General features: G+C 32.9%; 3 protein-coding genes across 8 annotated transcripts; 2 read left to right on the forward strand and 1 right to left on the reverse strand.

The window, feature by feature from the left end:
• Nucleotides 1-372: 372 nt before the first annotated feature.
• On the reverse strand, nt 373-12,115 carry LOC108334342 (crossover junction endonuclease MUS81). 2 transcript variants are annotated; one of them, XM_017570126.2, is made up of 15 exons: nt 11,484-12,115; nt 10,740-10,828; nt 10,552-10,630; nt 10,342-10,428; nt 10,119-10,244; nt 9,409-9,634; nt 8,440-8,593; nt 8,204-8,322; nt 6,502-6,650; nt 6,087-6,144; nt 3,231-3,389; nt 2,710-2,789; nt 1,782-2,019; nt 1,205-1,291; nt 373-721 (listed from the first exon to the last, which is right to left on the reverse strand). In XM_017570126.2, the coding sequence occupies exons 1-15, from the start codon at nt 11,675-11,677 to the stop codon at nt 617-619; spliced, it is 1,950 nt and encodes a 649-aa protein (XP_017425615.1). In that variant the 5' UTR covers nt 11,678-12,115; the 3' UTR covers nt 373-616. The 2 variants fall into 2 exon arrangements, with proteins under 2 accessions (XP_017425615.1, XP_052726295.1); XM_052870335.1 differs by lacking the exon at nt 6,502-6,650 and having other exon boundaries at nt 8,199-8,322.
• Nucleotides 12,116-13,733: 1,618 nt separating this feature from the next.
• LOC128194703 (uncharacterized) lies at nt 13,734-14,604 on the forward strand. The gene is made up of 2 exons (XM_052870336.1): nt 13,734-14,077; nt 14,170-14,604. The coding sequence occupies exons 1-2, from the start codon at nt 13,774-13,776 to the stop codon at nt 14,412-14,414; spliced, it is 549 nt and encodes a 182-aa protein (XP_052726296.1). The 5' UTR covers nt 13,734-13,773; the 3' UTR covers nt 14,415-14,604.
• An 808-nt stretch (nt 14,605-15,412) lies between these two features.
• Nucleotides 15,413-17,866, forward strand: LOC108332401 (protein EARLY RESPONSIVE TO DEHYDRATION 15). Of its 5 annotated transcripts, none has more exons than XM_017567653.2 (3): nt 15,413-15,567; nt 16,732-17,101; nt 17,458-17,866. In XM_017567653.2, exons 2-3 carry the CDS (start codon nt 16,750-16,752, stop codon nt 17,616-17,618), a joined length of 513 nt encoding a protein of 170 aa, XP_017423142.1. In that variant the 5' UTR covers nt 15,413-15,567; nt 16,732-16,749; the 3' UTR covers nt 17,619-17,866. The 5 variants fall into 5 exon arrangements, with proteins under 5 accessions (XP_017423142.1, XP_017423140.1, XP_052726297.1 ...); XM_017567651.2 differs by having other exon boundaries at nt 15,491-15,598; XM_052870337.1 differs by having other exon boundaries at nt 15,559-15,621.
• Nucleotides 17,867-18,949: the final 1,083 nt, after the last annotated feature.

Consider the following 18,949-nt stretch of genomic DNA (forward strand, 5'->3'; position numbering starts at 1 on the left):
TGCATTTGAATATGTATCTTTACATATCCCCATGAGCTTCATTAGTATACTTAAATAATTTATTCATCCAATTTTATTTTTTTTAAAAAAAAAACATACAATTGACCAAGATTTTACGAGTTCAAATCAAACGTTAATAGAACATAAATTACTTTGCTTATCTTAAACTTGCTAAAGTCATGGGTGCTTTCAATTGATTTTGAATAGTGTATATAGAGAGCAATCAATTAAACCAATCACCTTACTTAACATGTGACAGTTATTAACATGAATTCTATTAGTCACCACCAAGCTTAATCATTTAATCATTTTGAAGGACTTAAAAAAGCACTGTTCTTTTTGCAGGCCTAAAGCAACAGGGACTAGATATACTTAATTTATAATCTTAATCATAGTTATGTGATAAACAAAATAATTAACTCCTATGCAGCATATATACGGGCCTATTTTCTTTACAAAATATACAAATTGCTGGCAAACTAAAACTTGGTTATGGCCAACAATTTTACAAACATGTTATTCAATAATGAGAAGTGGAGTACACAAAATATGGTGTTCAACTTTGCTTAGTGAATTGACACCCAAAAATCCAACTTCAAAGGAGAATGTAATGAAGTTAGCTGCCCCAAACGAACTGAAAAATGTTCCTACTGGCAACTGCATTGATCATATTGTTACTCTGTTTTCGAAGCATCTCTTCCTGGGCACCAGCATCACCGTCCTAAACAAATCATACAATTAGAACGGATAAAATTAGAAGCGGAAGGGATCAGAAGTTAGTGACAGAGCTGCTAAGAATGTACTGAAAGAACGCCATAAAATGGACTAGCTCTCATGTCTCCAATACTAGTGCCATTTCCCAAGACTCTAAACACACTCGTATCAGTGCTGAACATATTTAATTTTTCGGACTCTGCCCAAGTTCACTCTTTGGCAGAACATTCCATGATTAGGTTTTACTTATCTCATGATCAAGCTAGATTAGTTTAAAGTGAAACCTTGGAACACCGATGGACCATATCCATGGACCAAAACGTCCTAGTCATAAAGCATGACATATTATATGGGTAGAGTAGTGTGTACTGCATCCAAAAACCCTTACTCTGTACAAATTTTTGCAGGTAAACCATCCAGTCCAGTCTAAATCAAATTGTCATTTCTAAACAATTGACTTCCTAGAAGGGAGAAAGAAATGAGGACTCACAAGTAATGAGTATGCACGGGCAAGAGAGAAAATTGTAGGGAACAGATCCAACACAGCCATGGCAATCTCCTCTGTAACCTGTGGGACCTGCATTTGCAAATTCCAAAATGTTTGAATAAAAAAATAGTAATTACAGGATGAAAATCATGGGTACTAGAGTTACACATCCAATTTTACAAGTAATTGTAATTTATTACGTAAAACAAAGGTTAACAACAAACATGTTGCTCAGTGAAATTGCACAAGACCAAAAACAGCCGTGTCAACCAGCCAGTTCTTGGTCATATTTCAATACACCGTCAAAGTAAAATTTGAGGATCCACAGAAAAAGGAATACAATTTCTCCAAGGACTAATGAGCAATGATCCAAAAACAAAGAACTCGATTTAAGCTATGCTGTGAGTTCTGAAAATTGCCAGTAAATAGAATTTGAAAGCAAAATTACACCCGAAGGTGGGGTAGATGTGTTCTTACTTGCAAATTAAAAAGGTATTCAAGGTCAATGGATTCATTTAGTTAGACAAATTAAACAATCGATAGAAAAACAGTTCAAATTAAATTTTTAAATTGTTAGTACCTGCATAAGCTGGATGGCAAATACATCACTAACTGTTGTTTTCTCAACGTCTTGACACCTTTTGATAAAATCATCAAAAGGAGGACATGTCCCAGAGCTTTTAACATTGTTTACAAGAATTTCTGACTTGTAATATTGAGAAATTGCTTGGGTAAGATAACCATACTTCTTTAGAGTGTCACCTAAGCCAGTTGTTCTCTGTACATCAAATCCCTCCAGAACCTCTGTTGTAAAACAACTGTACAAGGTAGGTAGGATTACAAAGTCTGAAAGGGGATGATTTTTACGTGAACAGAAATTGCGAATGCTTTTGAGCTTTTAAATATATAGGCAAACAATTTGAGTAAGCTTCACTCAAGAGAAACCTAGCAACACGTTCCCATCACACTGATACATAAACCTCATGAAATGGCATCACCACAACAAAAACCCACCACATCACTAAATAAACAAAAAAAATCAATGGAAATTTTCAGCAATAGATGGTTGCTCACTCGCTTGCACCAATCACAGAGTCAGATACTTTCAATTATCAATGATAAAAACTTAAAAAAGAAGAAGCAAATGAACAATGTAGTACTCAGAAATAGATAATTTACAGTCAAGGGATCAGAACAGTATACAACAACTAGTGTGATTATTAAAGATAGAAAGAAACAAAGTTTCATTTGATGAACCCCATTCAACCTAGACACAGATGTACAGTAGGGCGTGTTTGGTTGGTGAAGATATTTTGTTTCCAGTTCCTGCTTTTACCAATAAATTACAATGCAAAATGTTATCACAACTAAACCTTAGCATTTGTTATGATATCATAACAGTCAACAGTGATGGTAATAATGTTGCACATCAGCCTTAATTTGGTTTCTTCGACTTCCCCGCTATGGCTAGCAGCAGAATAAATTTAATTAAAAATTGGAAAACGTACGCAGTTTTTATGCTTTCAGCAGCTTCAGAAGAATTTGGGTCACCCTCCACAAGATATATCAGCTTCTTCAACCCACACCTCTAAAAATGTGCAATTGTAACGATAAAAAGGGGATGAGGAGGCTATGTCAGTATGTAATGTTTTAAATTATACATCTGCATAAAATATATTCCAAGCAGAAAAGCATCGATCAAACAATGTGATTTCTTCACAGCAATAATGTGCCACATTCTTCACCAGTGATATCAAATAACAAAACTAAAGTTTCAACTGTTGTAATGTTTCAGTAACATTGATTTGATTCCTCGATAGCATGTCAAATAATATAATGCATTCTATGGAGTTACCAGCCATAGGATGATATTTCTACCCAAATTCTACAACCAAACATCCATCACTTTGTTTTTTATTTTATTATTTTGAAATAGAAAAAGAAAGCAACAGATGTAGAACCATTAGGCTGTGACCACTATATATGCTTGCCATCACAAGTTCAAACAAAATTGACAAGTGATAATTACCAGAAGTCTTAACTTTTGATCCTTATAGCGGTTATCCCGGATGGAACTGCGTAGATCATCAATTTTCTTCCTCTCAACAATAAAATCCAACACATATTCACTGTCAAGAGTTTTATGGCGTGCTATCCAAATCCCGTCTCCTACTGGCAATCGTCGAACCTGTATATGAATCAAATTCTAGATGATTTTCTACATCTTCTAAATAGCATGTCTAAATGCATCTTTCATCCAAATCTGCCCAGGTACAACTAACTAATATCAAACCTAATTTGTTTTAAAATCATTGTTATCCAAAAACTTTAACAGAAAATTAAAACGGAGATAATGTGCTCAAATTCAAGGACAGTTTTGTTACAACCTCCTGACTGTTCCCTTTTGAAAGCATGTAATATAATATGCTAAAGGTTAATTCCCAAAACAAAATACATAATGATACGTAATATTGGCTGTTAATGTTAGACATGAGACAATCCTGACAATTAATGAGGAGAACAAGGTTTAGAGGTTTTATTCTTAGGAGGAATAGGCAACAATAATAGGTGGTTAGTATGTAATGAGTAAATTAAAGGGGGTTTTATTAGGAGTTTAATAGATCAGTTACAATTGGTTTAAAACCATTTAGATAAACTTCTCCCTACACACTCAGGAGAGAGAAAAAATAATAAGTAAAATGAATAAAGCTTACCTCATAAGCCAAAATCAACTTATGCAGTTAACTTTTAAAAAAGCTCTCAACTAAAATTTTCTGAACTTAAAGTGCATAAGTTGATTTTAGCTTATGGGAGGAGCTCAAATCATTTTACTTTCTTATTTTTTTTATCATAAGTATTTACGGAGAACTTTATAAAAACAAAGACCTAAAAGGGAGTTAACGATCAAATAATAAAAATTCAACACTGAATATTTGAAATATTATACAATAACAAAGGCCAGGGTAGATCTTTTATTATAGGCTGAATGTTGGTGTGATAGCTATTGTCATAGTGCAGCAAATTACTTCACTTTTTAGTTAGTGTATAGTAGACCACCACCGTCAATTTTGTGACCTTGGTAGCTTTGGTGGATAGCGATGGTGCTCTGGGAAAGCTGAGGTTTCATTGAATTGGAGCACAGTAAAATTTATATGTTGAAATGGTCCGCAGGATTATTATAGGAAAAGGAAAGGGTCAAAAGTGTAACAGGTTAGTTGGTTCTGTTATTCTTTTGTTAATCTGGTTTACTGTAATTCCAATAAATAGGTTTTTTGCAAAAAGAGAATTTTTTGAATTGAGTAAGTTTGGTTTACTGGTCATATTCCAATGTAAAAAGAAGAAAGCACCTTTGGAGGTATACTTGAATATCTTGGAGCTAAGGTGATTCTTTTAGCAATAAAAAGGTATATTCATAATTTCTTTTCCTTGTCTGGGTGTTAGTTTTTTGGAATAGGAACTACTATCAATATTCCAAGAAAAAGGAACCTAACACAAACCCATATGGTTCTCTATGCTAATAGCCACAGGAAGTCTTCCAATATTCAGCAATGAGTTTGGTAATATTTGAAAATAAGAAGGTTCTATGCCTCCTCCAACACCCTAAGCTAGTTGCTGGCTATAATACCTTATTTGGTGATCAAACAGATTGATTCTAGGCATTTTTACTCGAGCTCCCTCTCATGCTCAGATAAATCCTGTTTTTAATGTATACCAACTTAACAAGACAGCAGGAAATAATCATGTGGAGACGGACCTTCCCATGGACTAGCAGGTGGTTGCAATTACCAATTCTCCTCTCAAAGATCTGGGGCTAACTGCAGAAGCTACTTCGGAAGATTGTTAACTGCTTATAGCCAATCTCCAGACATCAACCTCGAGGACAAGGTTAATTCTTCAGAAGATGGTATTGCCAGATGAGCACATGTCAATAGTTAATGAAGAGAATAAGGTCAGGAGGGTTTATTCCAGGAGGAATAAACAATGGTAGGTGGTTAGTAAATTATGAGTAAGTTACAAGGGTTTTTATTAGAAGATTAATAAATAATTTACAATTACTTTTATTTGGTGACATACGAGGTTAATGAATCAGTTAAAAGAGATTGCATTACGAGTTAAATGTGGGAAATTGTAAAGGCTCTGTAGGAGAAAATAATACCAACTAATTTGTCTAAGTCATAAAGGAACGTCCCTTGTGATACGTCTCTTAGGAATAAAACAGAACTGTTTTATTAATTCTGACAAAAGATGTTCTTACACTTCCAAGGGACAAACCTCCCTTCACAGGATGTATGCTCCTGTCTTACAAAGAATACAACTCGAAAACTCCCCTCTCAAAGACCCTTCTCCCCTCCTATATACACAACCTCCTACCCACAACAACCTAACAGACTCACAACCAACACAGACAGCTATTTGTCTGTTTTTCTGTTTCTCCTAACATAAACTCTTAGGGTCCTATCACCTGGTAAGAGGACTATGCCACTTGAGTTCCTTTTCTGTTCATATTAATAGAAGAAAGTTTCCTCTCTCATTAATCTACCTATATTTTGTTTTGTTTCATATTATTCTATTTCCTCATAAACTGAAAACCAGCTACTGGTGGGGGTACATCACTAGGAAAAGCATCAAACAAGTATCCCATTCCCTATACCAAGAGATCATTGCTGACTTAATAGGCATCTGACTCTGAAAGTCAAGTTCATGTTCATATTAAAGCAATAATAGACTTACAGATGCAAGACCTACGCATGACAGGGACATCTCCCCAAGTGATCACATAGGTCAATGTTAGTTTCCATATAAATACTAGTGTCAACATTCAGTATATTTGGGAAGCAATAGGATGTATAGAACTACATGTAGACAGTTAAGACATCAAACTCACTTCTATTTTAATTTTAAATTGGCTGCAGATATTCTCAATAATTTTCCTGGATCTTGACCTGAAACCAAAAAGAAAACATAAAATCCATTGGGGTTATTAGAAGTAAGACAGACAATACAAGAGAGTGATGTAAATAAAACTTAACTGTACATCAAGACATTAAATGATTGCAAAGGTTAAAAAAATAGCTTATAATATGTTGTTAAATGGTAACCCGATGATTGAATGGCAGATTGGCATGGTGGGGTGCTTTTACTAGCCAAAGGCATTTTGTGAAGGAGGACTGCTATGGCAGCTCCATAGGCCACAGTAGCATGCTTATATGGCAGAATTTTGGCCTTCCACCACTGATAATGCTATACAAATCATATAATATCCTGAATGAAAATAATAACGTAGTATTCATGTTACTAACCCCTGAGTGGCAAAATGTTCCCGATCATCCAATATTAAAATTATGTCATAAGCATCCTCAAATCTCTCCCCCAAGCTCAATGGTGGCACATTTAAAATGTTAATCTTTGATACAAGCTCATCCTTGTTAGGATTTTGCATGGAGTGGTCCTAAGACGTTCATCAAGTACCAATATCAAAATTTGTTTCAAAATTTATAAACAACTTCACAAGAAGGCACAAGAAAAAATATAGATAAACGGATGAAAAAAAACGAGTTAGGGTCAAATCCATTTCACCCATCTACTTCTTTATTTAATTTGAACTTTCCACTCTAATAAAAGTTAAGCACATTAAAACCTAATTTAACTCAATTTCATCTCTGTTCCATCTAATTTAACTGTTTACATTGACATGATTTCTTATAAAGAGATTTATGTTTAACTCATCCTACAAAACTGACTATCCTTTTAAAAAGGTATTAGAGTCTATCCTAGATTCATTAAAAGTGCCACTCACCATGTTATCCACACATCATGTCCAATAATGTTGGGGTGAGGAAGAGTATTGGGGAAAACCCAAGTCCCACATTAACTCTTGATAGCTCTAAAATACAATATATAAATATACAAGGGGAATTTTCACCTTACAAGTTGATTATGTAGTGTTGAGTTAGGTCTAAATCACTTTGTAAGAATAATAAAATGTATATGCTGCAAACATGAATATATTATTTTTGAAGATAAAACCATCCTCTTATGCATACCTTGTTGTCTTTAAGATAGATCTTTTATATTTTATTTCCGGCTCAAAATGCCAATAGTTATGCAATATTGAAGGTGACAACCTAGTTGGTAATGGCTTCAAAAGTGCCACACATGGGTCTGAGAAGGGAATCCATGAGGTTGACACAAGACTGTCAACAGAGGAAGTTTTTGGCCAAAAAAGAAAATCTCAAAATATCTAGAGTTTGGGGGTTAGCTAGAAGAAAGGTGACTGAGGATTTTTGGTTAGGGGAAGATGCAGGAAGGCAGCTAAAATAGTTTAAAACTAGAACATATAAGCATAAGAAAATGAACAGGTTTTGAACTGTTAGCAAGGGATAAAAATTTTGCTATTGAAGTGATTTGTACACAAGTCCAAGGCTGGAACACATTGGTCACTGTCATCATCATGCCAGATGTAGATCATGATGTCCTTGAAAATTTTATTTTGAGAAATAAATAGAAGAAATTGAATGACAAAAGGATACACAATGAAAGGACAATAGTCTTATAATATCAATTTCAAAATTTACATTGGATGTAACAGGAATCAAGAAAAATGACCAGAGTTGTGTACTTACGTTCAACTAGGGTCTAATGTGCTTAGTTTGAGGGCAAGCAGTTCAACAGGAATACTAAATCAGGGCAATAAGCAAGTATCATCTTACACTTGTGCCACACATGTAATTGCAAAACCAATTACACGAACAGAATGTACAAAATAATAAAATGAATGCAAATGATATTGATGCGACTATTCAACATTTAACTTCTAGAGTCCTTTGGAAAATTCAAAACAAGTGTTTAAAACCAACAAAATTTGTAACTCAAAGGAAAAATATTTCTGACCATTCTAAGAACCACTGATCATTATATTTACACACACTAAGAATCTATTAATGTTAGATAGAGTGCACAATATAAAAAGTATATCAATTTAGTAAATAGATCGAACCATACAGATGAAGAGCAAGCTCTCAAGGGGAAAGAAGGAATATCACGTGAACAAATGTTTGCTGCATGCCCATTGCAAGATGAATGCACAGGTCTGTTCTCTTTTCCAGTGAAATCTCTAGACCCTGGTAATTTATGAAATGATTAATAGAGATGAAAGTTTGCTCAGTGTCATTAAGAAAATTTGAGATGGGAAAAGACATATAGTATATGCCCCAATCAAGAAACAATTATTAACATACTTAGAGATTCTGGCTGTGAACCATAGACTTCTTGCTCTCGAAGATGACATAAAACAGCTGGCCACAGAGATGAGACATCTTTATTTGGATGGATTCTGGAAACTTCAATGAAAGCACTATTAATGTGTTCCTTGGAGTAACCCAATTGAGTAAACTGCAAAAGAAAAAAAATTAATAAACAAAGAAAAAGTACATTTCAATTATCAGCAAAAGAAAAACCATCTGCAAGTGAACCGAAAAGAGAATATGAGAAAAAAATAAGGATATTTTATTACATTAACTTCATGAACGTCCTTTGAATGAAAAGCGGTAACGTATGAAACACAAAACACAGACGGAACCCATAACAGTAAATTATAATATCGTAGGACACAGTATATGAGAAATAGCATATCATATATAGAAACTACAATAGCTTAAAATATCTTGAGATATGTTCGGTGTCGATACTTGCAATTTTGTATGGATTATCACAGCTGTTGATATTTTTCAAATAAATCATTATATGAACTTATTATTGAAGCCATTTAAAACTCATAGTAAAAGGGTTTTTGAAGCCAATATCATGGTAGCACCACAATAGCACACAAAAGCGTCCAACTTTTCTATGTAACAGGAATATTTACAACAAGCTTGAAGTTTTAATCTTGAGAGGAAGTACTGTAATATAATATGTAATCATATTTTAGATTTTTGAGTATGATTAGTTTCCCTATTTGGGCTTTTCTTCATTATATCATAGGACTAGTTACAATATTTCATTATCATACCATGCCAATGGTGTCATGAGATCAACATAACTGACCTCAAATAGTAGGATAAAGCTTCCTTATGTTAGAATTGTGATTTATAAAATTTATAAAAAAGGGTTAGTGTTTTAGGTTCTACGAGGAAATAGAACACAAAATTTCTACAATATGAATGTGAAGAAACAAAACAAAATAAGGAATTTAATTAAGAGAAAAATACCCTCCCAAGGCAATCTAGAGGGACATCCATACGCTTCTTTTGCTGGGTCAATGGTGACAAAACCTCTGATTCCATATCATGATCATTGGGTTCCACATCCAATGAGTTTTGGTTATCCATACAAGAAGAAATTTCAACAGAAGCTGACTTCTCTACAGATTCTGCCATTCCAGATCTTGCAAGACAGTCACTAGCTGCTTCCTTGCCTTCTTGAGTTAGCATGTACCTTAACACAAAAAAAAAAAATCATCTATGGGGAATTTTTATTTGAACATATTCATGTTTCATTTACAAACCATATCTCAGAATTTAAAATTGTTTAACAAGAACAGTTCTAACAATTGCTGGTTTTACAATTTAGCATCCACTACATTAAATTTTAGACGTCCATTAGCATTGCTAGGTAGATTAATCAATTGAACACCTTAAATCAAAACTACAATGTTCAATGGTAAATGAATCACAAATAAAAATAATGCCTAAAAGGACTTCGTAGGTTACCATATACATGGCTCAATTCACAAGGAAAATGAACTCAAGCTTAACTCTCAATAAACACATAATTAGTTATAGGTTCACAGTATGAAGGTTCTCCTAACAAGTCGATTTTAAATGTGAAAAATAATTAAAAAGGTTACAGAAAGATTTATATACAAACACTAGCAGTACATTGCGGAAAAAAAAAACGTGTGCACAATGAAAACTCATACTTAGCAGGGCAGCTTGACTTCACAACTAATCCCTTAGCTATCAAGGTCTTCATGCAATTCCATCCACTATACCAATCCCGTGGAGAACTTCCAAAATGTCCTGGTTTTCCTTTCCCCTTTTCTGGCCTGGTCATGAAGAATGTGCTTCATCAAAACTTGTATACATTTTCACAGATACTTATATACATAAAACACAACAGAAACAAGAAACAACTAATCATACGCAATTGCCACTCGAGATAGCCCACTAGCTTCAGCAGCATCAATAAGCTCTTGCTTACGCATAAAGTCATTCCCGTTTGAAGTTCCCCTATTAAAAAGTGAGTTAAATCTTATAATCTAAAAAGTTTTACCATGATAACTTCCAAACAATTTTCATCCAGAAAGAAACATATACATTAGTAGCACATGTGACTGTATTGTGTATGCATACCTGTAAAGGGTTATCAACAATGCGTATGCGACAGAATTCCTCTGAGGCACATAACGTTTGGTTCCTTTAGTTTTCTTTCCTATAAGATTGGAGAAAAAAGGAAAAATTAGACAGAACTGTAAAAAAAGAAAAAACAAAGTAAAGCTAATTCAAATAACAGAAAAGAAAAACAATAGCACTAGACATACCCTTTTTAGTCAAATCTTCCGGTTCAGAACCACCACAACCAGTCCCAAAAAACCCCTGTATAAGCCTCAATATCATTTTCCCCACACCCCTTCCAGAAAACAGAAAAGAGCACCATCAGATCAGTACCCTTAGAAACTCAATTTAAACACCCTTCCTTCGTCCTTAAGTATCCTTACTTCACAAACACACGAATATATACACAGAACCAATCACTAAACATCCAATAACCCCTTTACAATAAAGTTCAGGCCTCCAAGATCCACAACAAACCTATCAAATTTTGGATAATTTTCAAATTTCAAATTATAATTGGTGTTTTGTAATACACGACAACATAGTAACCTCACTTATAATTATAAATATAGTCTATGACATTTTTCTACATATGATGTTAAACATAACAACATAACACCGCAAACAACAACAAAAAAGTCTCATCTCACTAGCTAAATCACAATATACCATTCGGCTCAGTTAAAGACCAAATCTTCAATGATATAAACATAACAACACAATGAGACAAAAACTGCACAAATTTTAAACTCCAAAACAAATACATTGTTTGTCAAAGTGGAACTATATTCGAATTCCTTAAGCAAGGTCTCCAGTCGAACCTTGTGGACAGAAAGAAGGGAACCCAACTAAAAGTAGACTAATTTGATTTTCATAATATGCATGTAACTATAATTCTTAAGAGTGTGGCATTTCTACGATGAGATGGTGTGGGAGAAACAGATACGTACTTGACTTGAGAGAAATCTTTGATGGTTAGAATGGGGGTTTTGGAGCTACAGACATTGAAGTGGGCCTTGGAAAGGGTCATTTCGAAGTTATCAGAAATGCCTTTGGGTTGCTCCGCCATTTCCTGCCACTTGCTCCACATGTACGCCGCCAGCTCTTGGTTCTCCGGACACCGCACCTGACTTCGGTTCTCCATCGAGTTAGGGCTCGGTTCGCGTTGAAACGAAGGTGAGAGTGGGATGGTTCCTGCGGCGGGTTTCTGAATCGGAGTACCTGGTTACGGTTGCACAACCATGACGCGCCAGGTTATTCTGCGGTTCACTTTTCAAAATCAAAAAGTTCGGAACTTGCTGATTTTACATTCAACACTTCATTCATGTGTCTTGCTCCTCTTAGGATGGGCTTGGCTGGAATCATGGGCTCAGATAAATGAACAATGGTAATGGCTTCCTGCACCCCATCAATTTCTTCCTACACCCCAACATTAACAGTAAAAGACTAAAACATCTTCTACCACTGCACCACATCACTTTCACCGCTCCCGCCGCCGCTTTCACTGTCACCGCCACTGCAGAGAAAGAAGAAAAGGAGGAGAACGATGCAGAACAAGAGAAAATGGATAAAATGCTCGTTTCAGAAAACTATTCCCGAAGGCATTTTTTGTATTCCTGAAAGTTATTTTCAGATCATATTTTATTTGTAATATTCTAAAGAACTTTGTTTTGAAAAACATTATATATATTTTGAAAAATTTTTATTTTAAAAAATACTTTCCCGAATTTAATTTATACATTCCAAAAATTTATTTTCAAAAATCCTGTTTCGAAAATTTGATTCTGGAAATTTTATTTTAGAAATTTGATTTCGGAATTATTTTGTTTGAAAATTTCAGAATAACAAAATTATTAGTATTGATTTAAATGCTTTTTAATATAATATTTTTATTTTTCAAAAAATAACAAAATTAATTTCAAATTATATTACAAAAATAATATAAACTCTTTTTAATTTTATTCTTTTTCTTAAAATAATTAAAATTTAACTCTTAATTTTTAATTAATTAACTGTTCATAATCTTAATTTGAATTTTTTAATTGTTTTATTTTATCATCCCAGAAAAACAAAAGAAAAAATCAAATAGGTCCATTTGAGAAATAATATTCCAATCTCCATTTGGGGATATAATGTTCCTATGGATCTATTTAAGAAAATTTTCTTTAAAACAGTATCGTTTAGAAAATAAAATCAGACTAAATAGATGTTTTTAAATGTAGAAATTCCAAGATAGATTTGTATGATTATATAAGAATCAAATATGTAATAAATTATTTTAAGCTATTAATTCTTACATAAAAAGTGTTTCACTCGACTTTAATTTACGAGAAAAACTTTTGTGCCAGTAAAGTACATATAGATTTCTGAACTTATAAGTTTAAACATAAGCTATGTATATATTATGATCATTGTATTTTGAAAATCAGTATCGATCAATGTATTTTGAAACACATCAGAAAAATAACACAGAGAAGAGAATCACAAATTGACATTAGTGTTACAGATAATTATGGTCATTGTTGATATATATATATATATATAAGATGATGAAAGTGATACAAGATTACATTGGTGTATTTGACTTATTCTATAGTAATAATAATTATTTTTTGCAATTGTTTTATATTTTATTTTATGTATAATTTCTTCGTAATGATAGTTTGTTAAGATACATTGCAAAAGTGTAAATATTCTAACAGACCAATCATTTTTCCTACTAAAAAATAGAAAAAAAAAGTATAAACAATACAAAAGACTTCAACGGATATAATAAAACATTATAATGCATTATAATAACCTCCTAACTATATTATATTCCTGAAAAAATACTCAATTTATTACGTTTAATGAATTATTATTCTAGCATTATACAATTATGAGGATGAAGTTAGATTAACAGGTAGAGTAATGTAGTCATTCACATAAAGAAAAGGAAGAATATATTAAGTTTGAATAATCCAATCATTAAATAGTGATGCATGCTAGATTTAAGGTAACAATGAAACACGTAATTGGATAACCTAACGTTAATGATGTGCATGCAACAGAAAATGCAGTGAAGAGTGGGAGAGAGTTCCATTTCCCAGAAGTAACAAAAACTGTAAACACATTGTTTTGATGATCGGAATCCAAATGCGTGCATGTTTGGTTTGGTTCTCTTGACCTCACACAACAGAACAATATAAGAACCCCTCCAATGGTTATCCCAAAGCATTCCACAAGAAAAGAACTGCAGAAATGGAAGACATGATGAAAAGCAAACACCTTGTGATATTGGGGATGATTGGAGTTTTAGTGTTTTGGAGTGATGTTGTTGTAGGGCAGTGCGCTGACATGAAGGGCCTCATAAAGCAATGTGGCCTGTATGTTGTGAAGTCTGGTCCACCGATGAATCCCTCAAGAAAGTGTTGTGAAGAGATAAAGAATGCAGATGTTGAATGTGTGTGTAAGAACTTATCCAACCAAATGCTGCACCTTATTGATATGCAGAAGCTGCATCATGTCGCAGACTCGTGTGGAAGGCCAATAACCAAGTGTGGAGGTATATATATATATGTGTGTGTGTGTAGAGAATTGAAAAAATGTTTTTGGTTTAACTTGGTAAATCTGATACGAATTTATTGACTGAATTAGATGAAGATGAAGTTGAAGTTGCAGATGGACCTAAAACTGATGATATAAACTGGCCTCCACAATTTATGGAATCCGAAGATCCACCTAAAACTGATGATAGAACACCTCCAGAATTTATGGAATCCGAAGTTCCACCTAAGAAGCAATCAACTCGAAGGCTTTCACCCATAGTTCCAGCTAAATCGAATTTGAAGTCATCTCCTAAGTTCATGGAAACTGCAGATCCACCATCTGATACTGATTAATCTTCTTTCTTTTCTTTTGCAGCTCTGTTACCTTCCCAATGGACCAACTTATTATGCCTCTATCATCTCTTTTGTATCCTCACTCATACGCTTTAATTATTATTACTATAGAATAAGTCAAATACACCAATGTAATCTTGTATCACTTTCATCTTATATATCAACAATCATCATAATTATCTATAACACTAATGTCAATTTGGATTCTCTTCTCTCTGTCTTATTCTTCTCACATGTTTCAAAATACATTGATGAATACTGATTTTCAAAAAAGACTTAGTTAAAAAAAATTCTTTTTCAGTAAATACTCTTACACTTCCTGGGTTAGAAACATTTGATTTGATATAGTGTGGTTGTTACAGTGTTTAATGTTTTACATTTTCATTACACCCCATTAAAGTTATCATTAATAATAAAATTTAAATAAACTAAGTAAATAAAAGATTAAAATCTACATTAAATAGATATATTAAAGTTAATCTTTTTCTTAAAATATATGAGTTTGAAGGAAAAAATTGGATGGATGACAGAAGGAACATTACAATATATATTTAATAGATACCATAAATTTCGCTCATGAACAGTATAACTATTATATTTACTACTATTTACTTTAGCTCATTCCTTTGTATAAGACACTTTTAATATCATATGTTATATATATATATATACAAAAAATAAATGTTGAAGAATTAAACAGTCCAATCTCATAAATAAAAATTTTGAAAAAAAAATGAAGAACAATCAAACAAAATTCACAAACCTTAGTTCCAAGATCTTTATTTTAAAATATCGATTACTGTGCAACCGCCCACAGCTAATTTCTACCAAAGCCACCCTTATCTTGTCATAGCCTCGAACGTTACTACTCATAATTGAACCTTATCTGAAAATATCTGCTCCACCTGTTTCTTGTTCAACCGTACGATCAACCCTTTCTCTCTCTACCGTTGATCACTCTTGTCGCTTTCGGGCTACGTGTCGCCTCCACTTTTTCCTAACCTTAGCTTCGGAGTTCCGAAGCTCGAGGCTGCTGTTCCTTTTTCCCTTTATCACTTTTTCCCTGTCGTTATTTATCATCATTTGTGTCACTCTGCAGTTGTGATCTATCTTCGCAAATCAACAACGTCAGTGTTGGGTACCCTGAAACTAGGTGACCATGGAGCATCATGTTTTCTTCATATGTTTGTGTTCACACCTGATGGGTGCAATTTTCTCGTTCAATTTTCATGCGTGATTTCTTTGTTCTGTTTCTTTATTACTTTAAATGGTGTATTTTGATCTAAGTTTCAGGGCTTAGACTAGATCGTGCTTTTTGTATGGATACTAATTTAAAGATTGTATTTTTTTTACTGGGTCTTATTCTGATGCAGTTAGACTACCTTGCACCGACCTTTTCTTTCAAGTGAAGGAACCCTTTTTATAGATTTTTTTCTCTTTAGTTCTTATATAGTGATCCTATTGTGCATAGCGAATTTCGTTTGTGTATGTGTGCGGGCAGTACTAAAAGATTGGATTTTTTTTTTGTTGTTTTTACTTTATTCCTCACTGATTTTGAGTGGTGGTTTCTTTAATTTCTGATTTTTTGGTGTGAGTAGGTGAGAGGGGGCTTGATCTTGTAAGTGATCGCTGGCTATGTTGTTTTGGTTCTTTTGATCTCTGGTTTGATAGGATATATAGTGTTATGGGTTTGTTGTACTGGCGATGGTTTAATTTCAATCAGAAAGGTGGTGCTCTTGCTATTTACAAACCATGAGTGGATCATGTAGTTGTTAGTTCAACTGAATGAGTCTCTTACAGTGGATGCTCACTGGGTTTATTTGATTCTGCGATCTGTTTGGTATTCTATTTTCTTGTATAAATTCCTGAAACTATAGATCTTCCCTGCACTACCTTGTTTTTAGGAATCGAACTAAAGGTGAAAGACTTTTCCTTTTTCTGAACTTTTAAGTGATACTGCATTGGTATATATCAATTCTCCATCTCTTTCTTTTGTGATTATGCCTTGCTGCTTGGACCATTTTGAAAAGAAAAAAAATACTTTTCATAAATCAAAATGCACCTCCAAGAAAGTATTCATAATTGAAAACAAAAACAAGAATCTTTGAGGGCTTAGTGTTTTCCTAATTGGAAAATTGTAATTTATGAAAATAGTTGTTAAAATATGTCAAATGTTATTGATACGGTATGGATAGTCTCAAATGTTGTCATTAATATGTTGAGTAGTGTTGAATATATCTATTAAAAATGAATTATAATTTTCTAATGCATGAAGAACATCATGTAAATTGATATTTTGCTTTGATGTACTGTGTAGATTGACTGTGAAGGTGTGATGGCTTTGGTCTCTGGAAGAAGTTCTGCTCTGAACCCAAATGCACCATTGTTCATACCAGCTGCTCTTCGTCAGGTTGAGGATTTTTCACCTCAATGGTGGGATCTTGTCAAATCCTCAACATGGTTTCGTGATTATTGGTTGAGTCAGCATAAGGAGGAAGAGTTTGAAGAAGTTGCTAATGACTCTACTAATGATGATATGGAGAATATGCTCTCAGAATCTTTTGATCTTGTTATGGAAGAAGACTTCAATGTTCTAGAAAAGGAGTTTGAGCAGTTGGTGATGTCCTGTGAATCACAAGATCATCCTGTTCAGGATAATCCTAATGATGGGAAAGTGGCTACTCATGGTAAGCATTGAAACTAAACAGCCAACTGATCTGTGACTGTTTATAGAAAATCTTTCAACATTTTCTTGTGTGCTGGTCTACTTACATGACTTCATTTTTGTTTCAAGCATGCCATGTTTTATGGTCGTATTGAGTGTCTTTCACTAGTTTATAAGTATACGGTGAATAAACCTATAACTTGATAATCATATTATTCATATGTTATGCTTATTCTGTATGATGGTGGTATCATTGTGAATTACTTGCAACATGATTTACTGCTATTGGAAGGATCTTTCCTTTTGAATGTTACATCTTTCAGTTGGTATTTACCATAAGATAGAGTAACTAGAATGTCTAATTTGTTTCTTAATCAGATCTTAACAAGGATGCTAAAGCCCTTCTTATTAACATGACACCAAAATCACCAAAGGAAAGGGCTCCTAAGTCACCTTCAGGGCTTGCAAAGCATAATGAGAAGCCAGCACAGCGTCTGAATGTCAAGGGTATGTCTCACAGAATCCACCAACCTCGTTGAGGAAACATTTGAAGGTGATAGGTTGGTAGCTAATGTTACTCACTATAGCATGTGATCTCTGGGGAAATAATTTTTGTATATAGAGGGTGCAGTGTCTTTGTATGTTCTTGTTTCATGGTGTTGTATATTTGATGGAGCCCTCGGAACTGTAGGTAGGTGAGACTTTAATTCTGACAAGCCAAAATCCTTGAATGTGTATGGCTGATGAAACTTAGTATCATTTTCAATAAATGTTACATGGCATGGAAGAACGTGTGCTAGTGTTTGAGGTGTCTTAGGTTCAATGAGTTGGAGTGTAAATTAAGTGATTGGTTTAAAATTTGTGTTGGAGTGTAAACTATAGAAAAGAAACAAATTTTGAAGATAGTTTTTTTAAATATAATTTAAAATCAAGAATTTAGTGAATATGAGATTAAACTTATAAATTGACATATGTATAAATTATTTTTAGTTTATGTAGAAAATACTTTAATCCTTTTGTTCATATAAATAATTTATTCATTTGTGTTTCTTCTTTTGTTATCCAAAAGTAACTTATTTATTTGTGTTCAATTAATCTAAAACTAGTTTTTTTTCACGTTTTTTTTTCTTATTTCTATTCGTTGAAGTCATTTATATTTTTAATTAAAAAGATTATGAATTATGAATATTATATATTTTAAGAAATAGATTTTTCGAAATTATTATTTATACTAATTTAATTAAATAAAAATAAAGTTTTTAAAATTTTTATATGGGATGTAGATAATTAGTTCAATTTTTTATGGATATGAGTTAGTCGAATGTATAATAGACCGGTATCCTTTCTTTTGAAGAAATTTTGAATACATAAATATATTTATTCATATTTCTTGAATTGATTTACATACAAGTCTTAAATAATTAGGCTTCCAAAAGAAATTTTTTATACATGAATGCCTCTACCCATAGTTCTTGTATTGATTTACATACGTGTCTTAAATAATTAGGTTAATAAGGAGAAAATTAGTCATGTATTCGTCTATAAAAATAATTGAATTTGATAGAAAAAGAATAAAAATATGAAAAGAACTTTAATAAAAATTTTGCATTTTTAAATTAATAAACGGCTTTTTTTAATCATGTAATAAGAAAACAGTTTCTTTATATAATAAGGGTAAAGATATAACCCAAAACTTAAGAGAAAAAATCACGTAGTTCAGAATTTTAATGTCTACATCCACCATCAACCAACAAAAAGTATTATTTATGTAACTTTTTTTGCAAAAATTATAAATCTTAATATATCTTTTTATGGATAAAATTGTAAACTCTTTTCTTACAACTTCATGTGGATAAACTATAAATTTTTT

The sequence above is a fragment of the Vigna angularis genome, chromosome 11 (genome assembly GCF_016808095.1).
Source record: "Vigna angularis cultivar LongXiaoDou No.4 chromosome 11, ASM1680809v1, whole genome shotgun sequence".
Classification (NCBI taxonomy): domain Eukaryota; kingdom Viridiplantae; phylum Streptophyta; class Magnoliopsida; order Fabales; family Fabaceae; genus Vigna; species Vigna angularis.